The sequence below is a fragment of the Mustela nigripes genome, chromosome 1 (assembly GCF_022355385.1).
Source record: "Mustela nigripes isolate SB6536 chromosome 1, MUSNIG.SB6536, whole genome shotgun sequence".
Taxonomy (NCBI): Eukaryota; Metazoa; Chordata; class Mammalia; order Carnivora; family Mustelidae; genus Mustela; species Mustela nigripes.
Genome location: NC_081557.1, coordinates 233,953,182 through 233,978,448, shown reverse-complemented (window position 1 = coordinate 233,978,448; position 25,267 = coordinate 233,953,182). Strand labels below are relative to the sequence as shown.

The 25,267-nt window shown below is 46.8% G+C and overlaps 1 protein-coding gene across 6 annotated transcripts in view; it reads right to left on the bottom strand.

The window, feature by feature from the left end:
- Positions 1 to 25,267, bottom strand: part of TBC1D1 (TBC1 domain family member 1) — a 228,621-nt gene that overhangs the window by 65,842 nt on the left and 137,512 nt on the right. For 5 of the 6 annotated variants that reach the window (XM_059382307.1, XM_059382343.1, XM_059382297.1 and 2 more), the window contains 4 exons: positions 22,760 to 23,040; positions 20,731 to 20,892; positions 19,814 to 19,933; positions 18,773 to 18,912 (listed from right to left, as the gene is read on the bottom strand). In XM_059382307.1, coding sequence (XP_059238290.1) covers positions 18,773 to 18,912; positions 19,814 to 19,933; positions 20,731 to 20,892; positions 22,760 to 23,040 — 703 coding nt within the window. The remainder of the gene's footprint in view (positions 1 to 18,772; positions 18,913 to 19,813; positions 19,934 to 20,730; positions 20,893 to 22,759; positions 23,041 to 25,267) is intronic. The other variant, XM_059382317.1, reaches the window with a different exon arrangement.

Genomic DNA, 25,267 nt, shown 5'->3' with positions numbered 1-25,267 from the left:
ACGTTTTCAGTAATATCAAAGAGACTTTACTGAGCTCCACAGACTCAGGGTATCATAAGAGGAGTGTGAAACAGAAGTACCGAATCAGCAAGAGCCTTTGACGCTGTCATCCCAGAGTCTGCTGTCTAGGACAGACATCAATACAGACACACCTGCCAAAGGAGACAGAACTACACCATTCGTAAAAGCATGAAGTAGCAACAGGATGATTACGAAGCCACTTCCGACCCACAGCAGTAAAACGGTTATCACTCAGCCAAAGGAGCTCTGCGACTCCATGAGGGCGGGACCGCCAGGGACTGTGGCAGTGAACTGGAATTTACAAGAGCACGGGAAACCAGAAAAAGCAAAAGGCCAAAGCCCTCCCCTGAGAAGCATCTAGAGGGTGACGACCTGGGTCATTGCACCACTAAAAATGGACACCGCGTGTTGGGAAAACTGGACAGCCACATGCAAAAGGATGAGACTAGCCAGCTAGCTTATACCCTATGCACAAATTAACTCAAATGGATTAAAGACCTGAACATAAGACCTGGAACTGTAAGATTCCCAGATGAAAACGGCAACAGTAAGCACCTTGATATCAGTCCTAATTTTTTTATGGATCTGACTCCAAGGGTAAGGCCAACAAAAGCAAAAACAAACGAGATCATATCAAACTAAAAAAAGCTTCTGCACCAAAGGAAACCACCATCAAAACAAAATGGCAACCTACTGACTAAGAGAAGATATTGCAAATCACATATCCAACAAGGGGTTAACATTCCAAACATATGAGGAATCACACAATTCAACAAAAACAAAAAACAATCCGATTAAAAAAAATTGGGCAGGTGGGGCACCTGGGTGGCTCAGTGGGTAAAGCCTGTGCCTTCAGCTCAGGTCATGATCTCAGGGTCCTGGGATCGAGCCCTACATCGGACTCTCTGCTCAGCCGGGAGCCTGCTTCCCCACCTCTCTCTCCGCCTGCCTCTCTGCCTGCTTGTAATTTCTGTCAAATAAATAAATAAAATCTTTAAGAAAAAAAATGGGCAGAGGATGTAAAGAGACGATTTTCCAAAAACAATATTTATATGGCCCCAGGGCCTTGCAAAGATGCTCAACATCACTAACCCCCAGGGAAACACAAACCGAAGCCATGATGAATTCTCCCCTCATGCTGGTCAGAAGGGTTATCAAGATGACAAGAAACAACAAGTGCTGGAGGGGACGTGGAGGAAAGGGAACCCTCGTGCACGGCTGGTGGGGATGCAAACTGGTGCAGCCAGTGTGGAAAACAGTATGGAGGTTGCTCAAGAAGTTAAGAAGAGAGCTACCTTACGACCCAGCTACTCCACTCCTGGGTACTCCCGTGAAGAACGCAAAAACACCAATGGAAATGGTGACAGGTGTCCCTTCTGTTCATAGTAGCATTATTTACAAGAGCCAAGAAAAGGCAGCCACATATGCGTCCACTGCTGTAGGAGTGGACAGAGAAGATGTGGTGTGCACAGATGTGGTAGAAGACTACCCAGTCATGGGGGGAAAAAAAAAAAAAGAAATCCTGCCATTTCTGACAACATGGATGAACCTGGAAGGGACTATGATGAGTGAAATAAATCAAAAGAAGAAAAACAGAAACAGTATGACTTTACTCATGTGGAATCTAAAACAAAACAAAACGAAACCACCAAAACCGAACTTACAGATTGGGAGTGATCAGAAGGGAAGGAGGAAGGGGTAGGCAAATGGGCAAAGGGGCTCAGACGCATGGGAACAGGTGGTAACCCGACTTTCGGAAGGGACCACTTCATAAAGAACACAGGAGTCAAATGACAGTACTGCACACCTGAAACTCATATGATGTTATAGACCAGTTTCGCCTCAATTAACAACATAATAAAATGAAATAAAAATAGACACCATGGTATGTTTGCTTTTCTCATATCACTGATGTGACTTCTTCAGAAGGAATAAAACACTGCATTATCAGGAACCTTAAAATGACTTCAACTGCAGAGTTTAAACTTTAACCAACTGTTAGTTTAGCGAACACACTGATTCGGACCAACCTACCAATTACAATTCCAAAAGCAAAGTCTGTAGTTGTACAGTCACAGCGATCCGAGGAGAGGGAGCGTGGTCTCTTTGGAGCAACCGGATATAGAGACAAAGGTTCCGTGGGCTTTTAAATTTCTTAATGTAACTTTTTTATTTTTAAACAAATAATTATGTTTAAACTATTCTCTGAAACTATAAACATAACATACTGCCATTTTATTTCTGCTGAGCTAAGAGGTCACATAGACTTGGAGGCTGGTGTGACTGTACAGAGTGACTTACTTGTCAGCTGGAAAAGCTGGTGTGCAGAGTAATTTGGAATCTCAAAGATTCTTAGGTAGCTAAGTGCTCTAGGACACCTGCGGGCCTTCCTGGGATGGCAAGCAGGTAGGGAAGGACCCTCGGGAGGCAAGAACACCTCAGGCAGGAAAGAGGACAGTGGCCAGAAGGCAACCAGAAAATCTCTTCAAAGGAAGGGCTGTAGCTCTAACTTTTAGGCTAGATTTCTGCAAATTAAGGCTGCCACTTTCTCTACTCAAACTACTGGTTACACCAAGTTGCATAACTCCAAACAGAAAGGGTGGAAGGGGGATCAGCAAATGAGCATCTGTCGTTCAAGTCCACAAGAGAAAGAAGTGATTTTATAATTAGGTCCATTTCCAACAAATTGGAATACTTGCTCTTTACCATGATTTGTGACAGGACTATGTTTCTATTATAACCCTCTATGAGATTAAATGTGTTTTGAACATCTTTCTTAATTAAAAATTAGTTCTTCCTACTATCAAATGTCACTACCTTATAAAATTGAAAAAGAGGAAAATATCACCCATTATCATAACTTTCCAAACTTCTGTAGAGTATCAGTATGTTTTCTTTATACTTTTTCTCCATGTATACATTGTCACACATAATCTGAGTCGTTATAATAAAATACCCATATTTGGTTAATACTCCAAAATAATCTATCATGTATCCAGGAGAAACTTGAACCAAACTCAAGTTGAACCAACTCATCTATGAACCAAACCCCGTGCCAGGTCCCAGAGGCTTAACAAGACAGGGTCCTTGTCCTCAGGGAGTTTTAAATCCTTTCCAGAAATGTGCCCACGGTGCTCACAGTGGCCTGTCGAGGAGGCATAAGTGGACGCAAGCCCCAGGCGGGCTCTCCCACACCACCCGTCTAAGGTCCATGGGGAGCCCAGCAATGGCTCACTGGTCTTTCTTCCTCCAGGGACACCTTGGCCACCTCTGGCTGCTGAGCCAATGACAACTCCCTACCTTGCTCTAAGAATCCCAAATTCTTATTACTGGGTAAATATATTAATCAAACTTCCTTCCTAGCAGCGGAATTTCTGACAAAAGGTCACCAGCTCCTTTCTAAGCATTTCCGGTAATGAGAAATGTACATGCTTGCCACGCATCATTTCACCTACTTCCAGATAACCCGGAAGTGTGATGAAGCCAGTGAGCTCCAGTTATTGTCACTACCACGGTTCTGCCTTTGGCTGGTAACAAGATCACCAGCAAGCTTACACCGACTTGTGGAGAGCTGGAGGCTGAGCCTTCTACTTCCAGTGTGGGCCCCGCCCTGTTCCTTCCCACCGTCTGGATAGTAAGTTGAGTGGGTTCCCCATGCCAGGCTGGCACCATACTTCTCCAGTCCCTCCTCGGAGGAGCTGCCATGAATTGGGCCAATCAGCTCCCCAGCGTCTCGAGGGAAACCCAGACTGGCTGTTAGGTCATCGGCTGCCCCTGGAGAGAAGAGGTCACGCACAGACTTGGAGGCTGGTGTGACTGTACAGAGTGACTTGTCAGCAGGGAAAGCCAGTGTGCAGAATAAAGAGGAAACCAGAAGAAAAATTATATGGCCCCAAAGAGAAGGAGCCAGAGAGTGTTCCGTGGTTCCGAACAACTTTTGGTTTCCAGCTCTTGCCCTTATCTTGATTTTTAAAAGCCTCCTTCTCATTAAGCTTGCTTGAGTCATTTTCTGTTTCTTGCAACAGAACAATCACTGACTGACGAAGACTCATCTGTTTCCTGAGCATTCCCCGAATGCCGCCTATATGCAGTGGGCATATGAGGACAGCTGAGAGCTGAAAACAACTTCCTCTCTCAAGAAACTAGAAACTGGTGGGTAGGCGAGACTAGAACATAATCAGGGAAAGCAGGTTGGTGATAATGAGGTCAGGTTTAATGGGAAGAAAAGAGAATGCAGCCAGGGCAACCAAGGGTCCAGTCCCTTCTACCACTGGTGGTCCATATGACCTTAGGTAGGGTCCCTCTCCCTTTCAAAGCCTTGGTTTCTTAAACTATAAAATTAAAAATTGGAAATTTCCAACTCCTCATGTACTTTTACTATTCTTTAAAAGCAGTGAACCCGGGGTGCCTGGGTGGCTCAGTGGGTTAAGCCGCTGCCTTCGGCTCAGGTCATGATCTCAGGGTCCTGGGATCGAGTCCCGCATCGGGCTCTCTGCTCAGCAGGGAGCCTGCTTCCCCCTCTCTCTCTCTCTGCCTGCCTCTCCATCTACTTGTGATTTCTCTCTGTCAAATAAATAAATAAAATTAAAAAAAAAAAAAAGCAGCGAACCCAATACCACCTACATATCCAGTGACCATATTTTTAGAAGCCATGCTGGATGGAGAAGATCGTAGCTTCTGCCCAAGTTGACCCCTCGGCTGGGAGACGACACAACACGAACGCCATCCTGAAGGCTGCATTTGCAGTTCCGAGTGACGGGGTCAGGGTGAAGTAGGGCCTTAAAGAGCTTGTCACCTCGAGCAGCCTGTGTAGGAGAAGCTGGACGAGGGAAATGTTCTCAAGCTAGCCACTGGTCACACATGGTCCTTGAGCGCTTGAAGTGGGGCTAGGGTAAGGAGCTACATCTTGTACCGTATTTAAGGATAATAAGTTTACATTTAGGCTTAATTAGCCTTATGTGGATAGTGGCAGCTATGGGACAGCACTGTCCTACAGGTGGGGACAGATAACCCCAGGACAGAGCACGCGCCTCTCCAGCAGGGACGCACATCAGAGAAGGAGAGGCTGATTATGTCCAAGAGAAGAGAGGAAGAAACGGTGACACGGAAGGGGCCTGGACAGATTAGGAGGGTCTGCCGGGGCTGAAGTGTGGCGTGCTGGGTGCGCAGAGGACAAGAGAGCAAGAGGAACTTTCTGGGCAGAGGAAACGGCCCATGCAGAAAGGCAGCATGTGAGCGGGCGGCAAAGCACTGTGTGCGGGCAGAGCGACAACCCCTGACTGCCGCCCCCACATCCATTCTCCCCTCCGTCCTCACAACCGCCAACGGTACATGAGGCGGCAACACGCTCAGCCCAAGGTCACAGTCTCCCAGCCGCCCTCGCAGCTGCAAGTGGCCCATGACATGGCTCCAGGTAACGAGACCAAGGGGAGCTCTGCTAGGGATTTCTGCACTGTGTGGCTCTCTGGGTACAGAGGGGTCACCTCTTCCTCCTTACTGCTTCCCTCTTCATCCGTCTTGGAAGTGTGAGGGGAGCAAAGGTGGGGCTGCCATCTCGTGACCGGGAGGCACTCAGGAGTGTGCAACAGGAAAAGAGAAAAGCCCGCAGATCACCATCACATAATGGAGCTACGGAAACAGCCGTGTTCTCACACCCTCCAAACTCCTTGTTTTGTGAGAAAAACCAGTCCCTCCTCGTTATGCCAGAGTAGCAGGATTTCTAGGACATTCAGTCAGACAATCTCTAGAGGACATTATATTTGGCACTTAGAGGTGAGGAGCTAAAAAATGCAGAACCGGCAGGGCAGAGAAAATCGGGGAGCGGGAACTGAGGAGGCCTGGCAATCAAGGGTCTCTGCTCTGTGCTGGTAAAACACCTGGTCTGACTGTCCACAGCCTGCTCTGCTTGAGGCCGCACACTGTCTGTGACATACGGCAGCGTCAGGAACGATGAAAGAAACTTCCAGAATGTGGGGTGCAGAGACTTCTCCGGGGCAGAATGATGAACGCATTCTGCAAGTAGCAACAGGACGACAGAACACTTTGTTAAGGCAGCTCTGCCTGCCTGTGACCTGTAAATCCCACCATCTGAAGCCTCGCTGGGCTAACAAAGCCATCGGCTTCTGTGACCCAACACAAGGCCAGTGCCCTTAAGAACAATTTCCCCTCGGTAACTGTCTGGGGAAGGTGATGCTACCAAAAAAACAGTTCTAAAAACCAAACCCACTGAGGTAAGACTATAACCTCTCATCACCAGAACTGTCCTTAATCAAAAGTTCTCAAGCGAACACACCTGGACAGGAAGTGAACCACAATACCACAACGTTCTGTGAAAAACCTATTATTCTCTCAAGTGTAAAATGCATAGCCTGGCACCACAAATTATTTTCAGAATTATATAAGGTCATAGTTACAGCATTTGCTTATCAATAAATGATGTTTAAAATCTTGTTAGTGTCCATTCTGTAAATATTTTCATTCAGATGAAAGTGGTAAAACAAATTTACTTGAAAAAAATCCATTTAGAAAGTAGTATAATGCATCCCTTGGCTTTATTTCAGCATTTACAAAATCAAGGGCTCACCCCATGTGCCAACAGCTGTAATTCTGGAGCCGCTAGCTAGCCCAGTGGGAAGGTATGGCTTTGCTACCTCCAGGAGATACACATTCCTTCATTTAAACAAATGATCTTAATAGAAACCATTCAACTAGGAAAATTCTAGTTCTGTTTCTAAAAATTAGGATACAATAATGCCTAAACTGGGTGCTGTATTAGCAAAGGCTAGCACTGAATTCTAGAATCCTTCCAACACAAGAATCGTTCCTCCACCTATCACAAACACAAATTCAAGCAAATGTTCCTAAAACTCAACATTTCATCACTGGTTTTAAGAGACTGGATTCAGCGGCGCCTGGCTGGCTCAGTATGTGGAACATATGATTTTTAATCTTGGGGTCATGAATTCAAGACCCACACTGGGCCTAGAGCTTAGTTAAAAAGATAAAATATAAGAAAAAGAGACTGGCTTTAGAGCCGACTTGGTGTGAATCGTGGCCGTGCAGACTAAGTGCCGTGGGAGCAGAGGCCACGTCATCTGGCATTTTCAGCCTAGCCGCTAAGGTAAAGAGCAGAGCCACCCCCCAGCGGGAAGCCACCATGTGAATTACCATCCAGCTGTGTAAGAGTGCAAAAATACTGAATACATGATAAGGATAATTACAATGGCTAGTATTAATATATGATTACTTCTTTGCAAAGAAAATAGGACTTGTTGGCTGCTCCATAATCTTCCATAGAACACATTTCTGAATTTCAGTCCATTATTAATCTCACTAATGACCACTGAGGACTTTTTTGGTTGGAGTTTAAATGGGATGTGCCCTTGCCTACAAACTTGCAACACCAGCATCCCCTGGGAAGCTGTAAGAAATGCAAATTCTCAGGCTCCCCCAAAAATTCCATCTCCAGAACCACAAACGTCAGAACTAGGAACAGTAACATGTGTCTCCACAAATCTTCCAAGGGATTTTAAGTACACTCGGTTTGAGAAGAGCTAAAAGAAACGTCATCTTGGGCCAATATCACTAACCCGTGGCCCTCTGATGGCCTCCCTGGGACTGGGAGAGCTCTGGGGGCCCTGAGAGACGCTCCCCACACCCCTTGCCTTCCCGGGTGCTCCTGGGGGCAACACCAGAGTCCCCTGTCCCCTCCCCACCCCACTCAGCCTGAAGCAGAAGGCAGGCACACATAGGCCAGCCAGCAGGGAAGCCTGGTCCTAGGGACCAAACCTCGTGCCCACCGCCCACCCCCGCCTCTGCCACAGGCCTAACAAGCCTAACCATCAGAATGTCACCTGTGATTCTGACCCCAGAGGCGTGTGTTCACACTGGCTCACCCACAAAACCCTTCCTTAACATACGTCCACACAAACAGGTCCATGAATGTTCACAGCCTTGCTGTTCCTAACAGCCATCGGGTGGGAAGAACCAGAACGGCCATCAACCTGCCAAGGGATAAACAGGATGTGGCCCTATCCTTACAACGGCCTGTGAACGGCTCAGAGAAAGGAATGAAGCACTAACACACCCCACAGCCTAGTGAACCCTGCAAACGTGCTCAGTGAACAAAGCCGCAAAGGACCAGGTAGTGTCTGATTCCATTTCTGGGACCGAGGAGGCAGTCTGGAGAGACAGCAAACAGAGGAGCGGCTGTCTTGGGCTTGAAGGAGGTGCGGGAGGTGTGGCATTTCTTCTGCGGGGGCCAGAAGTGTTTTAAAATTTGGTTATGCTAATGACTGCACAACTCCATGAAAATGGGGATTAAAAACAACGGTACGCGTTATTTTTTTAAAATTATACACTTTAAATGGATAAGTTGTAAAATATATGAGTTATATTTCAAAAAGGTCATTTTTTAAAACAAAACATATCCTTCCTCAGAGCTAATCAAGCCTACCCAGCAGTGCTGTTGAGGACACACAAGCAGGCCCTAGGGGAGAAGGGCACAGCGGGGGGAGGACCAGGAGGATGACGAGGGAAGCAGGCACCCAAGGCGCAGCGTCCAAGATCCTCGTTCTCAGGACCGCGTAAGCACAGGGGTGGTACTTACAGGAGCCCGAAAGTGAGTGCCTCTTCTAATTTTGTGTGCAGGACGCCTTGCCCACAATCCTGCCCGGAATCTGAGGCTGCTTCGTATTCGAATCTATCTACAGATTTTAGCCCCCTAAACATATTTTCAAACTGCTTACCATCCCCCTTGGCTTTATAAACTTCAGTGGCTCCCTGGCATAGACAAATCAAGGTTCAAAGGTGACAAATCAAGATCTTCTACTTGGGACATTAAGCCTGGGGCACACCTTCAAAGGCTCTGAAGTTAGATTAGCCCTAAGGAGGAGCTCCCTGCAACCAGAGTGCTGGAAGCAGAGATTCACACTGACGCCCTCAGATCACGGGGCTTCCAGCCCTCTGCCCCTGCAGACGTCCTACCAAGTGGCAGAGGCTGAGATGGTATCTTTGTATCATCAACAACCGTAGTGCCAGCCTTTGCACAAAGGCTGAACCGTACGCGCTGAACGTTCAAACGCGTGCAGTTAATTAGGAAAATGTCCATCGATGCTAACAATTGTTATCATTCACAGAATTAGCCAACTAAGGTAAAAATCTTGCCATTTACCATGGCTTCCCAATGACGGTAATGATGGGCCAAGAAGCACAGTAACAGGGAAAAACATCCAGTAGCTTCAAACTACTTCAAAGAAATCCATAAACAATCATATTTCTGGCTTATGATATTTAATCTTGAACCTGGTCTTTATTCACTGCAGAAAAGCAAAGTTATAGGGAGAATAAATTAAGAAGAATTTTTAAAAAACCATGCAACTGGCAACCAGAGACCATTTTTTTTCCTTTCTTATTTTACCCCTCCCTAGAGCCCAGTAGAAAAAGAAAGCATGCCAATTTCAGAAGGTGGCTCTCTCCATTCAAATAAGCTAGAGATGAGCAAGGAAGATACATACTTTAACAAAAACAAGACCAAAAACAAAATCACAGGAGGATAAAAAAGGGCTATCTGAGATTGGAAGGAACACAGGCCCCTCAAGACACGGGAAACAACACTGCCACCAAGTGGTGACGGTGCCTCAGGGCACCCTCTGCCATCTCCACCAGCAATCTCAACTGGGACAGCAAACAGAATCCTCTATGGGGGTTTCTTTTGTGTGGGTGTGTTCAAAGAATTCATGCCCAGGCCCCATCCCCACCCAACTGAGGCAGAATGCAGAGGGGCAGGTGCGGCTATATTTTAAAACCTCCCCAGGTGACTCTGGCGCACAGGGAAAGCCAAGAACCGGGGACCAAACAAAAGGTCATACCGGTGTCACTAGGCTACTCCCATTTTCAGTGAAGTTTTACTTGTAGTCATTCCGCTTATGTGATCCATTAAAAATTTCCTAATGGTATATATCTTGAAAATTTGGCTATGTACAACACAAATCATAGTTCTATAACGGTTTTTACGTGTTGCACGATATAATCATTATAAAGATTCCAAGTACATTCCTTAGTCTGGCCATCAGTGTCTATATCTAATATCTCATCCAGCAGACTTAAGCTGATCATAAATTAGACACAGCTATACTCACAACACAAAACCCTTTGCGTGTTAGTTTCACTGGACTCTGCTTATACTATGGGTTTCAAATCAATAAATCTTATCTATATTAGATGTGTTTTTCTTTTTTCTCTTTTAAACAAGACATAGAAAGTCTGAATGCTTCCTATTGTTGGTGGAATCGGTCAATACACAATGTAATCTGAAACACTTCAGGAAAAGCTATCAGACTGCCACTAAAATTGTTCCTTGGCACACAGAGGTAAAGAGAAAGATTTGCCCTCTTCTTGGAGTCCAGAGTTAGCTAAAAAATTATTTCTTTAACAACAAAGACTTATCTTCTGTATGATACACTAGAAGACAAAACTGTGGAGTGTTTCTGCTACCAAGTACCTGGTCAGGAGTTGACTTTCCACATTCTGCAGGCCTGACAATGGGGTCAGAGCCCACTAAGAAAACAAACACTTGAACAGTCTCTGTGCCCTGGGGGCCACCCAAGAGGCAAAGCTTCCCTGGAAAATAAGGGGGCAGGAAAGAGGCAGAGCACCACACGCTTGGTTTCATTTGGCACATTATCAAATTGTTCTTATCGCTACTAGCACATGTGTATCACTGCATTTTCTCCAGAAAACCCTTTCCTTCTCTAGGAAGCACCAACCTTCTCAAAAAAAGTCACTGGTAACCCAGATTTCTTGGAGGTCTGAGACATGTGGGAGTCCCCTTGGGGGATCCGCAGCGATGCGTCATGGCAGAAAGAGGCACAGGAGTCCCACTCTGAGTCCAGAAGGTCCGGGCTGGATTGATCATGGTTGTTTGTTTTAAGCTCTTGCTACTCATCTTGGACCAGCACCATCGGCATCACCGGGGCATGTCTGTCAGAAAGGGAGACCATCTGGACCCACCGGATCAGAGCCTGCCTCTGCACGGGTTCCCCAGAGGACTCCAAGCACATGAACATTGGGGACCACTCAATGTACAGATGCCATCACGTCTTCGTCTGAGGGAGGAGACCACCTCCCCCAGCTCCACCTCTGGGGCAGGCCTATGGTGGGATCAACAGTGAGAAAGCTCTAAAAATGCGAAGGCTGCCATCCAGACTTTAGCATGGATACCCTCTCGGAGCAATGACATCTGCACTCAGCAGTGTCCTACACACGCAGCCCTGAGCACTCCCAACCCTCAGCAGCTTCTCCCCGAGGCGGACTGAACGGCATCTCCATGATACAACGTCTGGGTAGTTCATAGTTTACTCCCCTGACTGTCCCCACACTTGGCATCCCACACCACAGACTCCTCACCCAAAGAACCCAGACACAACGGAGAGAGAATACATCTTCCTGGGACTTCTGGGACAGTAGCCACAGGCAGCCACCACAAACTTAGAGCCCCACTGAGGACTCCTGCTTTAAATGTAAGCACTCGGGCAGCGTTTTTGGATTCAATTTTATGATCTAACTATGTTCGTTTTATTGCAAAAACATCTGCTTGCCAAGTCTTCGAGTACCAACTGGGGACTCCCCTACTCACTGCTTTCCCTTCAGTGCACTGGTGGTCACCCACCAGGCCCCTCCAAAGTTCAGGATGGGAACGATCCCACCTAGACTGTGCTGAAGTCAAGCAGGGATTCCTACAACAAACCAACTGGTCTCTGTTGAGTTACAAAAGTAAAACAGTCTGGGATTTGGGAATGTTTGTGCTGGTCCTACTAGACATATGTGAGTACGTTTCTCAATAGAAATTAACTGCCTACCTACTTCAGATGGGTCTCCAGAACACAAAATTCAGATTCTTCTGACTAAATTATTTCACAGAGCTTTTGTATACAGAAAGTCACATGCCCCTGAGTAAAGGCCCTCAAGTAAGCGACCAGCTGATTCTGTTGCCCACCTCTGGCCACGAGGCCTTCGTATTTTCCTCGTCTTGTACTACACTTAGAGCCACACTCCCTGCTCACTAACACCCTTCTCTCCAGGTCTGAGCCCATCCGTTAAAAAAAATTAGGACCCCAAAGTTACAGGAAATCCTATTTCTCCTTCACGTATATTCTGAACACTAATACAAACACCATGGCTTTTCAGTCACTGGCGGTTTATTGGTATTTACCAGAGTGGGAGGAAACGGAGGGGACGGCGCGGAGAGGGGCCTCACTTCTTCAGCTTGACAAAAGGCCAAAAGGTTTCCTGTCTAACTTAAGTGTGCGCTGCCAGGACAGAAATACCAAATGGTCACAAGGAGACACTCTGAGCATCTGAAACACTTGAAAAGGCCCTATTCAGGGTTCCCAGCAAGGACACTTCCTGCCTGCTGTGCTTAAGCCCAAGAGTGAGCTCCTTGGGGCCGCCAGAGTCAGACACCTGGGCTCGCCCGCAGGTCCAGCCCACGGGGCAAGGGGGGAACAGAGGCCACGAGCCACCTGCAGCAGCACACCCACTGCCAGGGACAGTCTGGCCAAAACAATCTGGAGGTGTCCCAGCTGTGAGGGACACACACTTCAGCGTGGGGCCAAATGGTCCCAGAGCACAGTGGAAGGAGGTGGGATCTCTGTGCCCTTGGAGATGGGGACCAGACACAGGCAGAGGCTGAGGATGCCTGGTTTGGGAGCAAAGTCACAGACTGACACTGAGAAATCTCTCTCTTTCCTCTGCACACTCCAGTCCCGATGGGGACACTGGGGGGGGAGACAGATGACCAAAGGCAAGTCCACACATTAAGATACTCAGAAATGGTGGGGGTGGAGGGAGGGGAGGGGGCTGCCTAGCTGACACGGAGACCCGTGCACAGACAGAATAAACGCCCAGGGCAGGCGCAGGCAGGAGCATCCTCTGGGTTAGGATTCCAGAAGAGGAACCACATCCGGGAGGCCGAGCTGCACATCTCTGCTGGGCTCCTGTGCGGGTCACAGCACGAACCTCAGGGCACAGGTCCGTGAGCTCCAGGCCTGCCTCTGTCGCCCACTAGCTCTGCGGTTTGGAGAAAGGGATTTAAGTCAATTCAAGCCTCTGCTCCCTCATCTGTGAAATGAGTGTCATAAAAATGCCAGCCTTCCTAAGGCTGACAGGGAATTCAAGAATTCCTATAAAGCACACGCCACAGAGAATGCCATAAGTGATTATTATTATACCAGTTCAGAGTCCTAAATGCTTTTATTCTCTCTCTCCCTCTCATACAGAGTACCTACACTCTAACCCCAAAACCCGTTCGATATTTAATTCTAAATAAAGGGCATAAGAACGTGTTCCCATAGAGGAGGAAGAGAGAGGGAGTTTAGAAATCACTAATGAGCATATACGAAGTTTGTGAAAATCTGAGCAACTTACTTGCCTTCCTTTAAAAGTCATCAGGCCTATAAGGATTAGAGAAGCCAATGACAGAGATCATGAGTAAGTAAATCCTAGAGCGTGTTACAAGGAAGGGAGTGCTAGGGGGAAAGTCAGGAGACGAGGAACGTCTGGCAGTAGGAGGATCTGAAACGGAGGTAGGATTTGAAACGGAGTGGCCAGGAGGGGCCTCCTTGGAAAAGTGACTTTAAGCAATGATCTGAGGCAGGTGAGGAGGTTAATCAGCTTATGGGAACAGCATTCCAGACAGAGAAAACAGCCCATGCAAAGGCCTCAGGGCATGTGTGGCAGGAGCCAAGGACCCCGGCAGAAGCCTCCATCAGAGAAAACAGGTGGGCGATGTATCACGATGTCACTAGCGCAGCATGGTGGGAGGGGGCTCTCAGGACACCTCCCTGCAGGAAATGGGGAGAACCCACACTAGTTCAGTAGCTGGAGCCTGAAGAATCGGTGAGGATAATGGGCCGGGCAGGGCCAGGGCTGTGTCTGCGCGGAGCCCTGCTGTGTTCAATAAGTAAAGGCGGAAATGTGCCTCGTCAACTTCACGCCACTCTCCACTCTCCTCAATGTACTGCTCATCAGTATCAAGCTTTAGAACCACCCCGAAGGACTGGCCAGTGCTCTAGCACTTCCCAAGGACAAGGTGCGTGGGCAAAGAGCTTCGTTTTTGTAAAAAATGAAAATATTTTGAGGGTACCTAGAAATCTGTATGATTTTTAAATAGTAATGAATGCTCCAAAGGACAAGCTACAGTCAAGATACAGGAATGTGAGGTCATGACTTAAAGCAGAAACAGATTAGGAAGGTGAAGCCACACGAAAAAAACAGTCAGTGGAGGAGGAGGTATACCAGAAGGCGAGGGACAGCTGCACGCTGTGTGGGTGCCTGGCCCAGCAGCTGGGGACACTGTGTGCTTGGAGGACAAGACTTGGACTGGAGGGGGATTCGACAGTGACCCGCAGGAGGGTGAGGGCAGTTCAGCTGGGGAGGAGCTTTAGAGGAAGTTGTGGTTTCCATGACCTCCTACCACCTGAACAACGGGAAATAGAGGCATATTGTGTGGCTTCAGACACAGAGCAGAGAGGCAGAGGGAGCAGGATCTGGTTCAATCTAAGAGATTCACCGGAAAATTGAGAGCTGTTCTGAAATGAGACAGGCTGCTTCCCACAGTCACCCACGGCCCTTACTCCACACTCAGCCAGTGCACCGAGGGTTTCAAACCCATTACTGCTGCACATTTAAATACATTTCATACATCACCACATATTAGTCTCTACAGTGCCCGTGAGGTATGGTCCCTGCAATACTACTGGGGCACTACTTTTAAGCCTCAAAACCCCACTTCTTTTTTTTTTTTTTAATTAACATATAATGTATTATTTGCCCAGGGGTACAAGTCCGTGAATCATCAGTCTTACACATTTCACAGCACTCACCATAGCACATAGCCTCCCCAATGTCCATCACCCAGCCAACTTAACACTACCCCCTCACCCCCCAGCAACCCTCAGTTTGTTTCCTGAGATTAAGGGTCTCTTATGGTTGGTCTCCCTCCTGACCCCATCTTGTTTCATTTTTTCCCTCCCTTCCCCTATGACTCCCTACCCTACCTCTTAAATTCCTCACATCAGAGAGATCATATGGTAATTCCCTTTCTCTGATTGGCTTATTTTGCTTAGCATAATACCCTCTAGTTCCATCCATATCATTGCAAATGGCAAGACTTCGTTTTTTGATAGCTGCATAATATCCCACTGTATATATACACCACATCTTCTTTATCCATTCATCTGTTGATGGACATCTAGGTTCTCTCCATAGTTTGGCTACTGTGGACATTGCTGCTATAAACATTCGGGTGTACGTGCCCCTTTGGATCACTACATTTGTATCTTTAGGGTAAATATCCAGTAGTGCCATTGCTGGGGCATAGGGTAGCTCTACTTGAAACCCCACTTCTGGTGTTGCTGCTGTTCTGTCATTTCCGCCACAAATCACAGCGTGGCTCCCCCTTCCTTGGCTTCCCTCCTGTCCCTTCCTGTTCTCTGCCCGCCCCACCTGCTAACAGGGTGCCACCAGGACCTGGGAGGAGGAGCCCTCAGCAGCAGGCTGGCCTCTCCACTAAGGCAGGGGAAGAGGAAGAGGGAGGCACGGCCATCCAGCTCCCGCTCCCACTCCCGCTGGCAGTAAAGGGAATCAAATCCCTGCCACTGAGCTCGGAAGGTGAGGGGCTCCAGGCGACAGGAAGGTGCCCCCCTGTGGAGGGGCTGAGGCAGGATCAGCAGTGGCCCCGAGATCCAGAGGGACCTTTCTGCACATTGAAAATTTCGGCCTCACGGATTTTTTTCTAACCTATGAATTCTGAAAGCTTTGAAATAAAATGTCAGTGGAAATATCATGCGTCCTTATTTCACTCCGTATGGCAATTGGCATAAAGAACCCCCTATCACGGGGGAGACATTTCAACAGCTTGTTCCAGTTCAAAGCTCCTAAGGGGGAAAGCTGTGATTTAAACACAGCCACTCTGGCTCCAGCCTTCAGAAGAGATTTCTAAATGAGCTCTAAATTCCTTCCCTAAGTTCACCTTCATGACTCCCCAGACCCTCCGACACTGAGGAGGCCAGCTCTCTGCTTTCTATCAATACACAAGCAAGCGACTCCTGGGGCCCTGCCAGGTGGACTGTCAGCGCTCCAGTACCATTCCAGTGGGGGCCTGAGAAATACCCAATGTTCTGTTCTCGGTCTGGAGAGACCGTGCAGCCCAGGATTTGGGGGACTGGGGGTGATCTGCTCAGTGCTCTGGCCTCTGGGGAAATGATGCATCATCCTAACTTATTCACTGCAAACTTTGGTCCAACAGTGTTGGCTAGCCCAGAATTCACCAAGGAACTCTGTCAACTGCAAACACCATAAATAAGAATGCCGCTTGGGGTTAATTAAACATCCGTTTCTTACGGTACTTCCAGACTAAACCAACTAAAAACAGAAGCCTCCAAAAAGAGAAGGGGGAGACATATTACAGCCCTGGCGCTTCTACCCCCTGGGTCACACAAGGTCACATTCTTGCATGGACCCACAGTGCATTCTGCTCGCCCACTTTATCTTGGGGTCTTCCAGAGAGGCAATTGTGCCAGCACTGACCAACCTTCTGACTCCAGTCCCTCAGACACCAACTGGGAGACACCAGCGTCCATCTGGGCACTCACCACACTTCCCCACTCAGGCAGAGAGCAGCCCTGTGGTAGGGCCCGCAGAGCTCGCCACACTTCCTCGGCCGTCAGAGCTCCCACAAGGGATACAGCCTCCCAGGCTAGGCACTTGACAAGCCCACAGTTTCCCACAGCCACCACCCCAGCAGACCCCCTGGGCTTAGACGTTTAGGAAGGAAGGAACTGGGTCACATAATCGGACTGTTGGACATTTCCACACAATCTACAAAAGTGAAAATGAAATCTTTAAAACTAAACTTTCTAAACTGATACACACTGAAATAACTCAATTTATGACTTAAAAAAAAAAAAAAAAAAAAAAAGATCTCACTGCATTTATAAACCCAGTCTTTCTAGTGTTCCTTTACTTAGTCCTTCCTACTGGGGAAGCTTAATACCAGCACTCCGGCCTCAATAATGGTCAACAAAAATAACTATATTGCTTTACATTTGATATGTCTTATGTTTCCAAAGTACTTTTGTATTCATAATTTAATGTAATTTCATGAGATAAGAAGAGCCAACATTCACTATAACCATTTTACAGCTCAAGGTAAAAAAGGTTATATGATTTATATTGCAAAGCTAGTTGAACCCAAACCAGGCTCTTGTTTAATCTGGCAGGGGAAGCATTTTTTAAATTAAATATTAAGAACTCTGGGCGAGGGGCACCTGCATGGCTCAGTCATTAAGTGTCTGCCTTCAGCTCAAGTCATGATCCCGGGGTCCTGGGACTGAGCCCCGCATCGGGCTCCCTGCTCGATGGGAAGTCTGCTCCGCCTCCTCCCACTCCCCCTGCTTCTGTTTCCTCTCTCACTGTGTCTCTCTCTGTCAAATAAATAAATAAAAATCTTTTTAAAAAAATTTTTAAAAAAAGAGCTCTGGGCGAGGAAGTGGAAAGGAGAGGGCGAAAGAGAGAAGCAGGAAACCGGCAGAGGGTGAGGAGCACGAGGAGGGTGTAGGAGTCCCCCATGTGGGGCAGCCACACCAAACATACTCTGCAAAGTCTCAGGGTCATCTGAGCTGCTGCTTAACTCCAGCCCAGAAGTATGCCAAGGAACAAGAATGAATCTGTGCTACACACAACCAGAGAACTACTCAAGGAATCTTTGAGAGATCTACTATTTTGCTTTGCTTTTGCTTTTTTAGATTGTATTTGAGTGTGTGTGTGTGTGTGTGTGTGTGTGTGTAGAGAGAGAGAGAGCAAGAGGAGAGAGAGAGAGAGAGAGAGAGATCGATCACGAGCAGGGCAGAGAGGCAGAGGGAGAAGCAGGCTCCCTGCAGAGCAAGAAGCCCAACATGGGACTCGATCCCAGAACCCTGGGATCAAATCCTGAGCTGAAGGCAGACCCATAAACAACTGAGCCACCCAGGTGCCGTGCTTTGCTTCTCCTTACCAAAAAAAAAAAAAAAAAAAAAAAAAAGCTTTCTGATTAAAGAGCATTAGGGAAAAGAAATACCTGTTGCTGAAAATTTAGGTTACCACTGGGCAGAGACAAATCTTAAGCTTAGAACTACATTTAAACTCATTTTTTACATTGTGACTCCACACATGAAGGCCCAAAGACAAGACCTGAGGGCATAATCTGAATCTGGGAGACACAAGCAGGATGCGAGGGCACAAGATGATCCTCCTGTGACAGCACACCGAGGGCCAGCAGCAGACACGGCAGGGGATGTGACAGGTGTAACCGGAGCGCTGGGACCTGGGCACCCTCCACAAGCCCACTGCACTGAGGTAGAGAGCAAACCCATACTCAGATTGCAGGGGCAGGTAGCAGGGCTTGGGAGCGAGCAGGAGGGGAAGCAGCCCCTGCGCGTTCCCACACACACGTGGGGGAGCAGTCCCAAGAGCTCGGCGGAGGCGCCGTCTTTCACTTGAGGGGCTGCAGGCTGCTGGGTTCTCTTACATGCATCCCTGGAATTTGAGGATCTCTCTGGTAACAGCGATAGGCACGGTCATTTGAGCTTCTTACCTAGGGAGCTTTAAAATCAGGGGTGAAATGACCTGAAATCTCATTTCATCTTTTCCTTCACCTAACACTGCTGTTCCTCATACCACAATCTCACAGGTTCATCTCCAGAGCGTACGGTACCTTCATATCTGCTGGGAGAGTCGCAGGCTTTCTGTGGGGTGGCCACTCGGAGGAAAATCTGCTGCCTCCACGAGTGTCTCCGTGTCTTCACGGGGGTCCTGCTGCCATCGCCAAGGTGGTTAGCTTTGGAGTCAAAGTCACTGAAAGCACAAAATGACGGACTCATGAGTGATGAGGAGATGTAATCAGGTATTTTAGCTTGACCTTTTGTTTTTAAACAAAACACGTTATAAATTATCTTTGTATAAGAGAACATAATCAGATAATCCTGAAAGTTGAATCAAGCCCACAGTGACTTAACACTCCTAAGGGACTGCTTTCTTATAGGACACTTTTCATGAAGATCACAAGAAGATCACATGAAGATCACATGAAGATCCTGGCCCCACTTCAGGAAAGAGGAACTGTCTAAAGGGGGTGCTGGCAGCAGGGTCTCCATCTCCCCCAACCCGAGTGTGGGAGTATTTTCTCAGCATAGGTCTGCATCTCCACAGATGGCCGTAAAAATGAAAAAAGTTAGATTACACAGAACCTTCAAGGCAATAATTCACAGTCATTTGCTTGATGACAACTATTTTAATATCCGTATTTTTTAAACTACAAAATAAAGTATATTTATCAACACATAACATAAATATAGTCTAATTAGTGATTCTTCTTCCTATCCGCAGGACTTGGGAAAGCCTATGAAACTTACACCCGCGTACACACCCACAACTACGGATCACCTTGGCTTACAGGTCAGACATCCTGACTAATTCACCAGAACCATATGCTCACTCTCCAGAAACACTATTACCACTTAGAGAACTGCTTAAGACTTTCTTGAATCTTCTGAAAACACCACATTAATAAACTACTCCTAGTCAAACCTGGGGAACAAAAGGACTATATACAATAGGAAAGTATAAGAAAGAAGATATGAGTCGATTTAGCTAAAATGATTTTTTGAGTGTCATAAAAAAACAGCTGAAAAATCCCTGTATATATCAACAATTCAACACTTCTACTCAGGCTTGATATGTCTAAATTAAACCCTACCTTTTTGTGTTCATAAAGTCAGAGGTGTTATTTTCATCTACAGGAGCCAGAAATTTAAGAAAATTTGGCACAGAGGAAGAAGAATGAAGTTTTTTCCGCAGGGCATTACGGTAGGAGATGCTGAGAGTTTGAGAAGAGAGTTCAGGATAAAGAAACACAAACACAAAAAGTATAAAATATAAGCTTTAAAATAAACACTTTAGTTCTTACTCTAATAAAGTTAAACCAAGTCAGAAATTAGAAAGTTTACAAATGAGATTTAACTTCTACGTTCAGTCAATAAAATTCTATCTTAAATGAATGGAGTCAATGAACTAATTCAAAAACATCAGTCCATTCAGTCATGCAACATAACAAGCTCCAGACATCATCTGTGTGACACTGTGCCCACGGTTAGCAAGACTGTGCTATGCACTTTAACAGTGTGTTAAGGGTGTAGATCTCATGTTAAGCATTCTCACCAGAAAAAAATAAAAACCTAACAAAAAATCAGTCCATCTTCCAAAATGACTTTTCCTTTCAAACTGGAAAAAAATAATTTTCCTAAATTCATGAGGACATTTTTGATTTGGCACAAATCGCAGTGTATAAGATCAAACACAGTTCTTGTTAAATTGTGTGTGCATGTGTGTGTAGGCACGTGCGTACAACAGGCAGAGATATGTGAAAATAAGTATGTATGAAATGGCTTGACATGAAGACCTGGCAAGAGTGATTAATCGATAGTAAAATTAATAGTAAATCAAGTCAGTTCAGATGATAGACTGAAAATAGTAAAACCAAAATCAGCCAAGAACACACACACACACATACACGTGCGGTTGCCCTGGGTTCTCTCCCGCCATGCAGCACATCCTCTCTGTGCAAACTTCCCAGGAAGACAAACGACACTGAACTTGCCGCGTGAGTGTGCTCACCTCTTCGGCACGGCATTCCCACTTGGTTCTCCACTTGAGCTATGTTTTAGGTACTTAAAAAAATTGGGCGAGGAGGCGGAGGGGTTAAGACGAGACGGAGGAGCAGGAGCTGAAGACTGACCTGAGCAACTTTTAGACTCGCCCACAGCTGGATGATTCACACTAAATAGCAATTAGAGAGAAGGCAGGGCGATTAGCGGGGAGAGGGGGGAGCCAAGGGGGCCCCCCGAGGGGGGATGCAGACTGGGGACGCAGAGGAAACAGGCCAGAGCAGGCTGGGCTGCTGTCCGCTTATTTCAACAGCAGCTGTCATAGTCAGAGGAAGGCTCTTCACTTCTCTTCCATATCCACTGTCTCATTGGCAAAGGTAGTTTTCAGTTAAAAAAAAAAGTAGGGTGGAAAGTCATTCTTGACCATTTCTCACGCATATACACACCCAACAGTGCTTTTTCCTCCCTTCCCTTTTTAGAAACTGACAGCAATTTCTTTTTGTTTTTTACTTAAACCAAAAGCAAAGGAAAGCAAAACAAAATCCGTAGTTTTTAAAATACATTTCTCTTTAAAGTAAACAATGACCTGCCTTGACCTCAAGGTTTCATTTCTTGTGCATAAATGAGGAAAGAGTTCATAAGGAAGCAAAAAGCAAAACAGGTATGCTAAGGAGGGAGGGAGGAAGGGACATGGTCATTTTTTCACCCTCCCCACCCCAGCGTGATGGTCCAGCGAGGTCCATTAGGAAGCTGCACTCTTGGCAAGCAGGGAAATGTACTGTCAGGGATACCCCTTTCCTACCGCCTCTGCTTGTGTGAAACTGCGGGCCAAGCAAGAGAACTGGGAATCTCTAGATAGGAGTGCATCCATGGTCACAGAAAATGCTCGAAACAGAGGGCTGGGGACATGGCAGAGAGGCGGAAAGGCAGCATGGGTATGCAGGGCTTGAAAAACACGGCAAGAACCCCATAACGCCTTACACTGTTGTCTCTGAGAGGTCATATATTAAACACTAGCTCCCGGCATGTGTTCTGCCTTGGGGTCATGGTTATGCAGCCAATTTCTTGAAAACCATCATAATTATTTTCCATGGCTGACTGGAAACCAGCGGAGAGGCTCTGCTATGTCCTTCAGGTGGTTTCATTTCTTTACTCAAAACCTGGCCAGAACCTCCATCCAGACTCTGCATGATCCGTGCACGACCCCTACTGACACATGTCAGTCCCAGGAAGACAGCAACTCTACACAGGCGTGGCCTGTATATTTATACCCTGAGGAATTTTAAAAGATTTTTGAAGTTATTTTTAAGGATAACTCCGTGACTGCTTAGGGTCCAGTTAATTGCCAAGGGACCCCAGAAAGAGCCGGGAGATGATCTGCTCCCCTGCAGATTACCCATCTCTACAACCAGGAAATTCCAACTGCTGATTCGAGCCAAATTATTACAATAAGTAAATCCAGGTAGCCAGACTCCAGAATTCTCAAACTGCAGGAAATTTCAGGCAGCATCCATGCTGGTTTGGTTACCCAGAGAAGCAGATGTACCCGGGTCACAACAGCTCAGGACTGAGCCAGCCCTGGGACCCCGGGCCACGCAGGCAGCAGAGGCAGCCAGGTCGCCACTCGCGCTCCATTGGGGACAGGATGCTGCATCTCCGTTCCAGCAGAAAAGGGTCCCGGGTCTGCCAAGGACTCCTCGCCAGCTCGCCCCTCTGCCACCCGGCCCCAAAGCCGGCAGCTAGGTTCCAGCACGCCCACCTCGCACACTGTCCACAGGATTCCTAACCCCTTTGAGGGCCACTTCCCACCTGCTTCCTCCTGATGCTTGTGCCGGCTCCTGGACAAGTATCAAGCGTCTTATGTCGACAGAATTCCTACGGGAGGAGCAGAACTCACCTTCGAGTGTTAGCTCGTGAGCCCTCGGTACACCCTGATTCAAGTCTGTCACCCCACGATACCTGGGCGGCCCATACCCGGTGGCTAACGGATGTGCCCCAGCTATGTACACAACAGAGTCACATTTTTAAACAAATCTTACTTCCGGTCCCGAGGAGTCTCTGTGCTCACAGAGTGGTACCTCAGAAGTTTCCTTTGGGAGACCCCTGGAGACCCCTGAGCCGGTTCCGGAGGCTCCTGGCACTCTACAGGCAAGTGGCTCAGGGTGTTGGCGCGCCTTCGGAAGCTCTGGCGGGGTGACAAAGGGGCGGGCTCTTCTGCGGGGTGGCTCTCCGGGTCACTGGACAGGTCCTCCGAGGAGCCGAGGAGCCTGAAGGAGCTCTCAGGTGTGGGCAAGGCCTCTCTGTCACACACAGACGGCTCCTGGCGGCAGAGGGACAGCAGGTCAGGCGTATCCCAGGAATCTCCTCCCAGGGGCAGGAAAACATTCTGATGCGTAAGCACATCTGATCATAATGCCATCTAGAGGCCATCGACAACCCAAGGACATGAAGGCCCAGTAAGTGCCTGCTTAGAGACCAAACGCTGGGTTGCTGGCCAGAGGGGGAAACCTGCCCACAGCCCAGGGGGTGGATAGAGCCGTTGTAGGTAAGCCGCGCACAGCCACTTCTCCCTGTAAAAGCTCTACGGTGCTTTGAACCCGCAGAGCTTGTCTGCACCCTTCACACCAATCAAGAAATTCTTTATCTCTGCCAAGTGTGTTCACACATGTTCTGGCCACGTTCTTAAGGCTCTCTGACTTTGATCTGATGCTGAAATTTAACTTGGTGATCCTGAGGCTAAAAACTATATCCTATATTATTCTTAGTAAATGAAGAATCTCCCTTTAGGCACTTATTGCCAGAACTCACGGCCAATCGTTTAACTTTTTTCTGTATCCCAATTTTCTCAACTGTACAAGGAAGAGAGAAAGTGTATCTCACACGGCGTTTCAAGAATTAGGCAAGATAATCCAAGTGAAAGTGCACTGTAAAATGTTACACAAATATAAGTTACTGTATCAGGTACTCAATGAAGCTACTGAGGGGTAACCCCAACATTCGTTGAGAAGCATAACAATAATACCAGTGTCTTTCGAGATGTACGCTTTTTCAAAGAGATGAACTAATACTCGGGCAATTCTATGCTTAGCACTGTGCCCAGGACATGGCTGGTGGCCAATATACTCTTCTCCAATCAAAGACCATAAAATAGGGGGCAGGGGGAAGTGTATCAGCTTGCCCCGATGAACCTGCTAGAGGGGATAAATAAATCAACATGGAAAGAGTAAAATGAAATGAATGCATCAAATGATGGATTGAAGAATCTAAATTCTATCTGTTCATTTGCTATATGGTTGAATGCCTTTCAAATGATATGTATTAAGGATTTTAATTTTTAGAAATATACATTTATTGAAGGGAGAGATTATATACATTTAGTTTGATAGGAATTAGGAAAATTTAATTCCCAACATACTACAAAATATTAATTACCTTTAAACATAGCTGAAATTTTTCATTCTTCAAGACTCTGTAGTTCCAAAGACCCTTTAAGGATTTAAAATTTTGTCTAAGACCGTATATCACAGCAAACAATCTCCATTATGCAAACCTGTTCATCTCAACTCTTACTAACTTCCTTCCAAATTACAAGAAGGAATTAATCCTTAATCTTACACTTAAAAGGGCCACTTGGATGTTCCTCCACAATTAGATGATCAATCTACTGGTAGAGATCCAATTATGTGAAATAGCTTATTTTTACAACAGTTTCTCAATCTCAGGATAAAAAAAAGTAATGATGTGTAAAGAAATACACATAAAGGGGCTCCTGGGTGGCTTCAGTGGAAAAGCCTCTGCCTCTGCCTTCGGCTCAGGTTATAATCTCAGGGTGCTGGGATCGAGCCCCAAGTCGGGCTCTCTGATTGCCTCTCTGCCTACTTGTGATCTCTCTGAAATATAAATAAAATCTTTAAAAAAAAAAAAAGATACTCCCACACACAATACAAACAGGTAGCTTCTGAAAGTTGCGCTTCTCTTAAGATTATACAAATTCAAGCTTCGTGTATTTTCCTAGATCTGTGCTTTGGAGAAGAATACAAAACAAGCAATAAGACTTCCTGGAAAAGTCACTTGAGTGACACGAACTTCTTCACAGTATCTTTATTTGCAAAGATCTGGAAAGCCTCTTCCCTGTCGACTCCCACGGGTACAATGCCTAGCTTTTACAATTTAATTCAAAAGCACCATTGCCCCATTCCCGTGCTTTCTCTGGTTCCACTGGTCCAAAATAACCACCCTTCCCCTTGTGCTCCTGAGACAGCTACGCTCCCGCCATCTCTTAGTCTAACTCTCAGGGTTCCGTCCATACTCTGATGCTGCTGCCATTGGAGTCTCACATCCCAGGTGAGCTCCTGAGGATAGAGGCTTTGTCCCATTCATCTATTAAACCATAAACTGTTTCCAAATGTGAAGTAAACTGTACGGTAGAACCAGTAATATGGTGGGCAGAGGTCAGATGACACTCCTTCCCACTAGATTTTAACACAGAAAATCCTTTTCAGAGGACTGGTATCTAGAGCCTTCCCCCCCCAGAGACAGTCCACAAA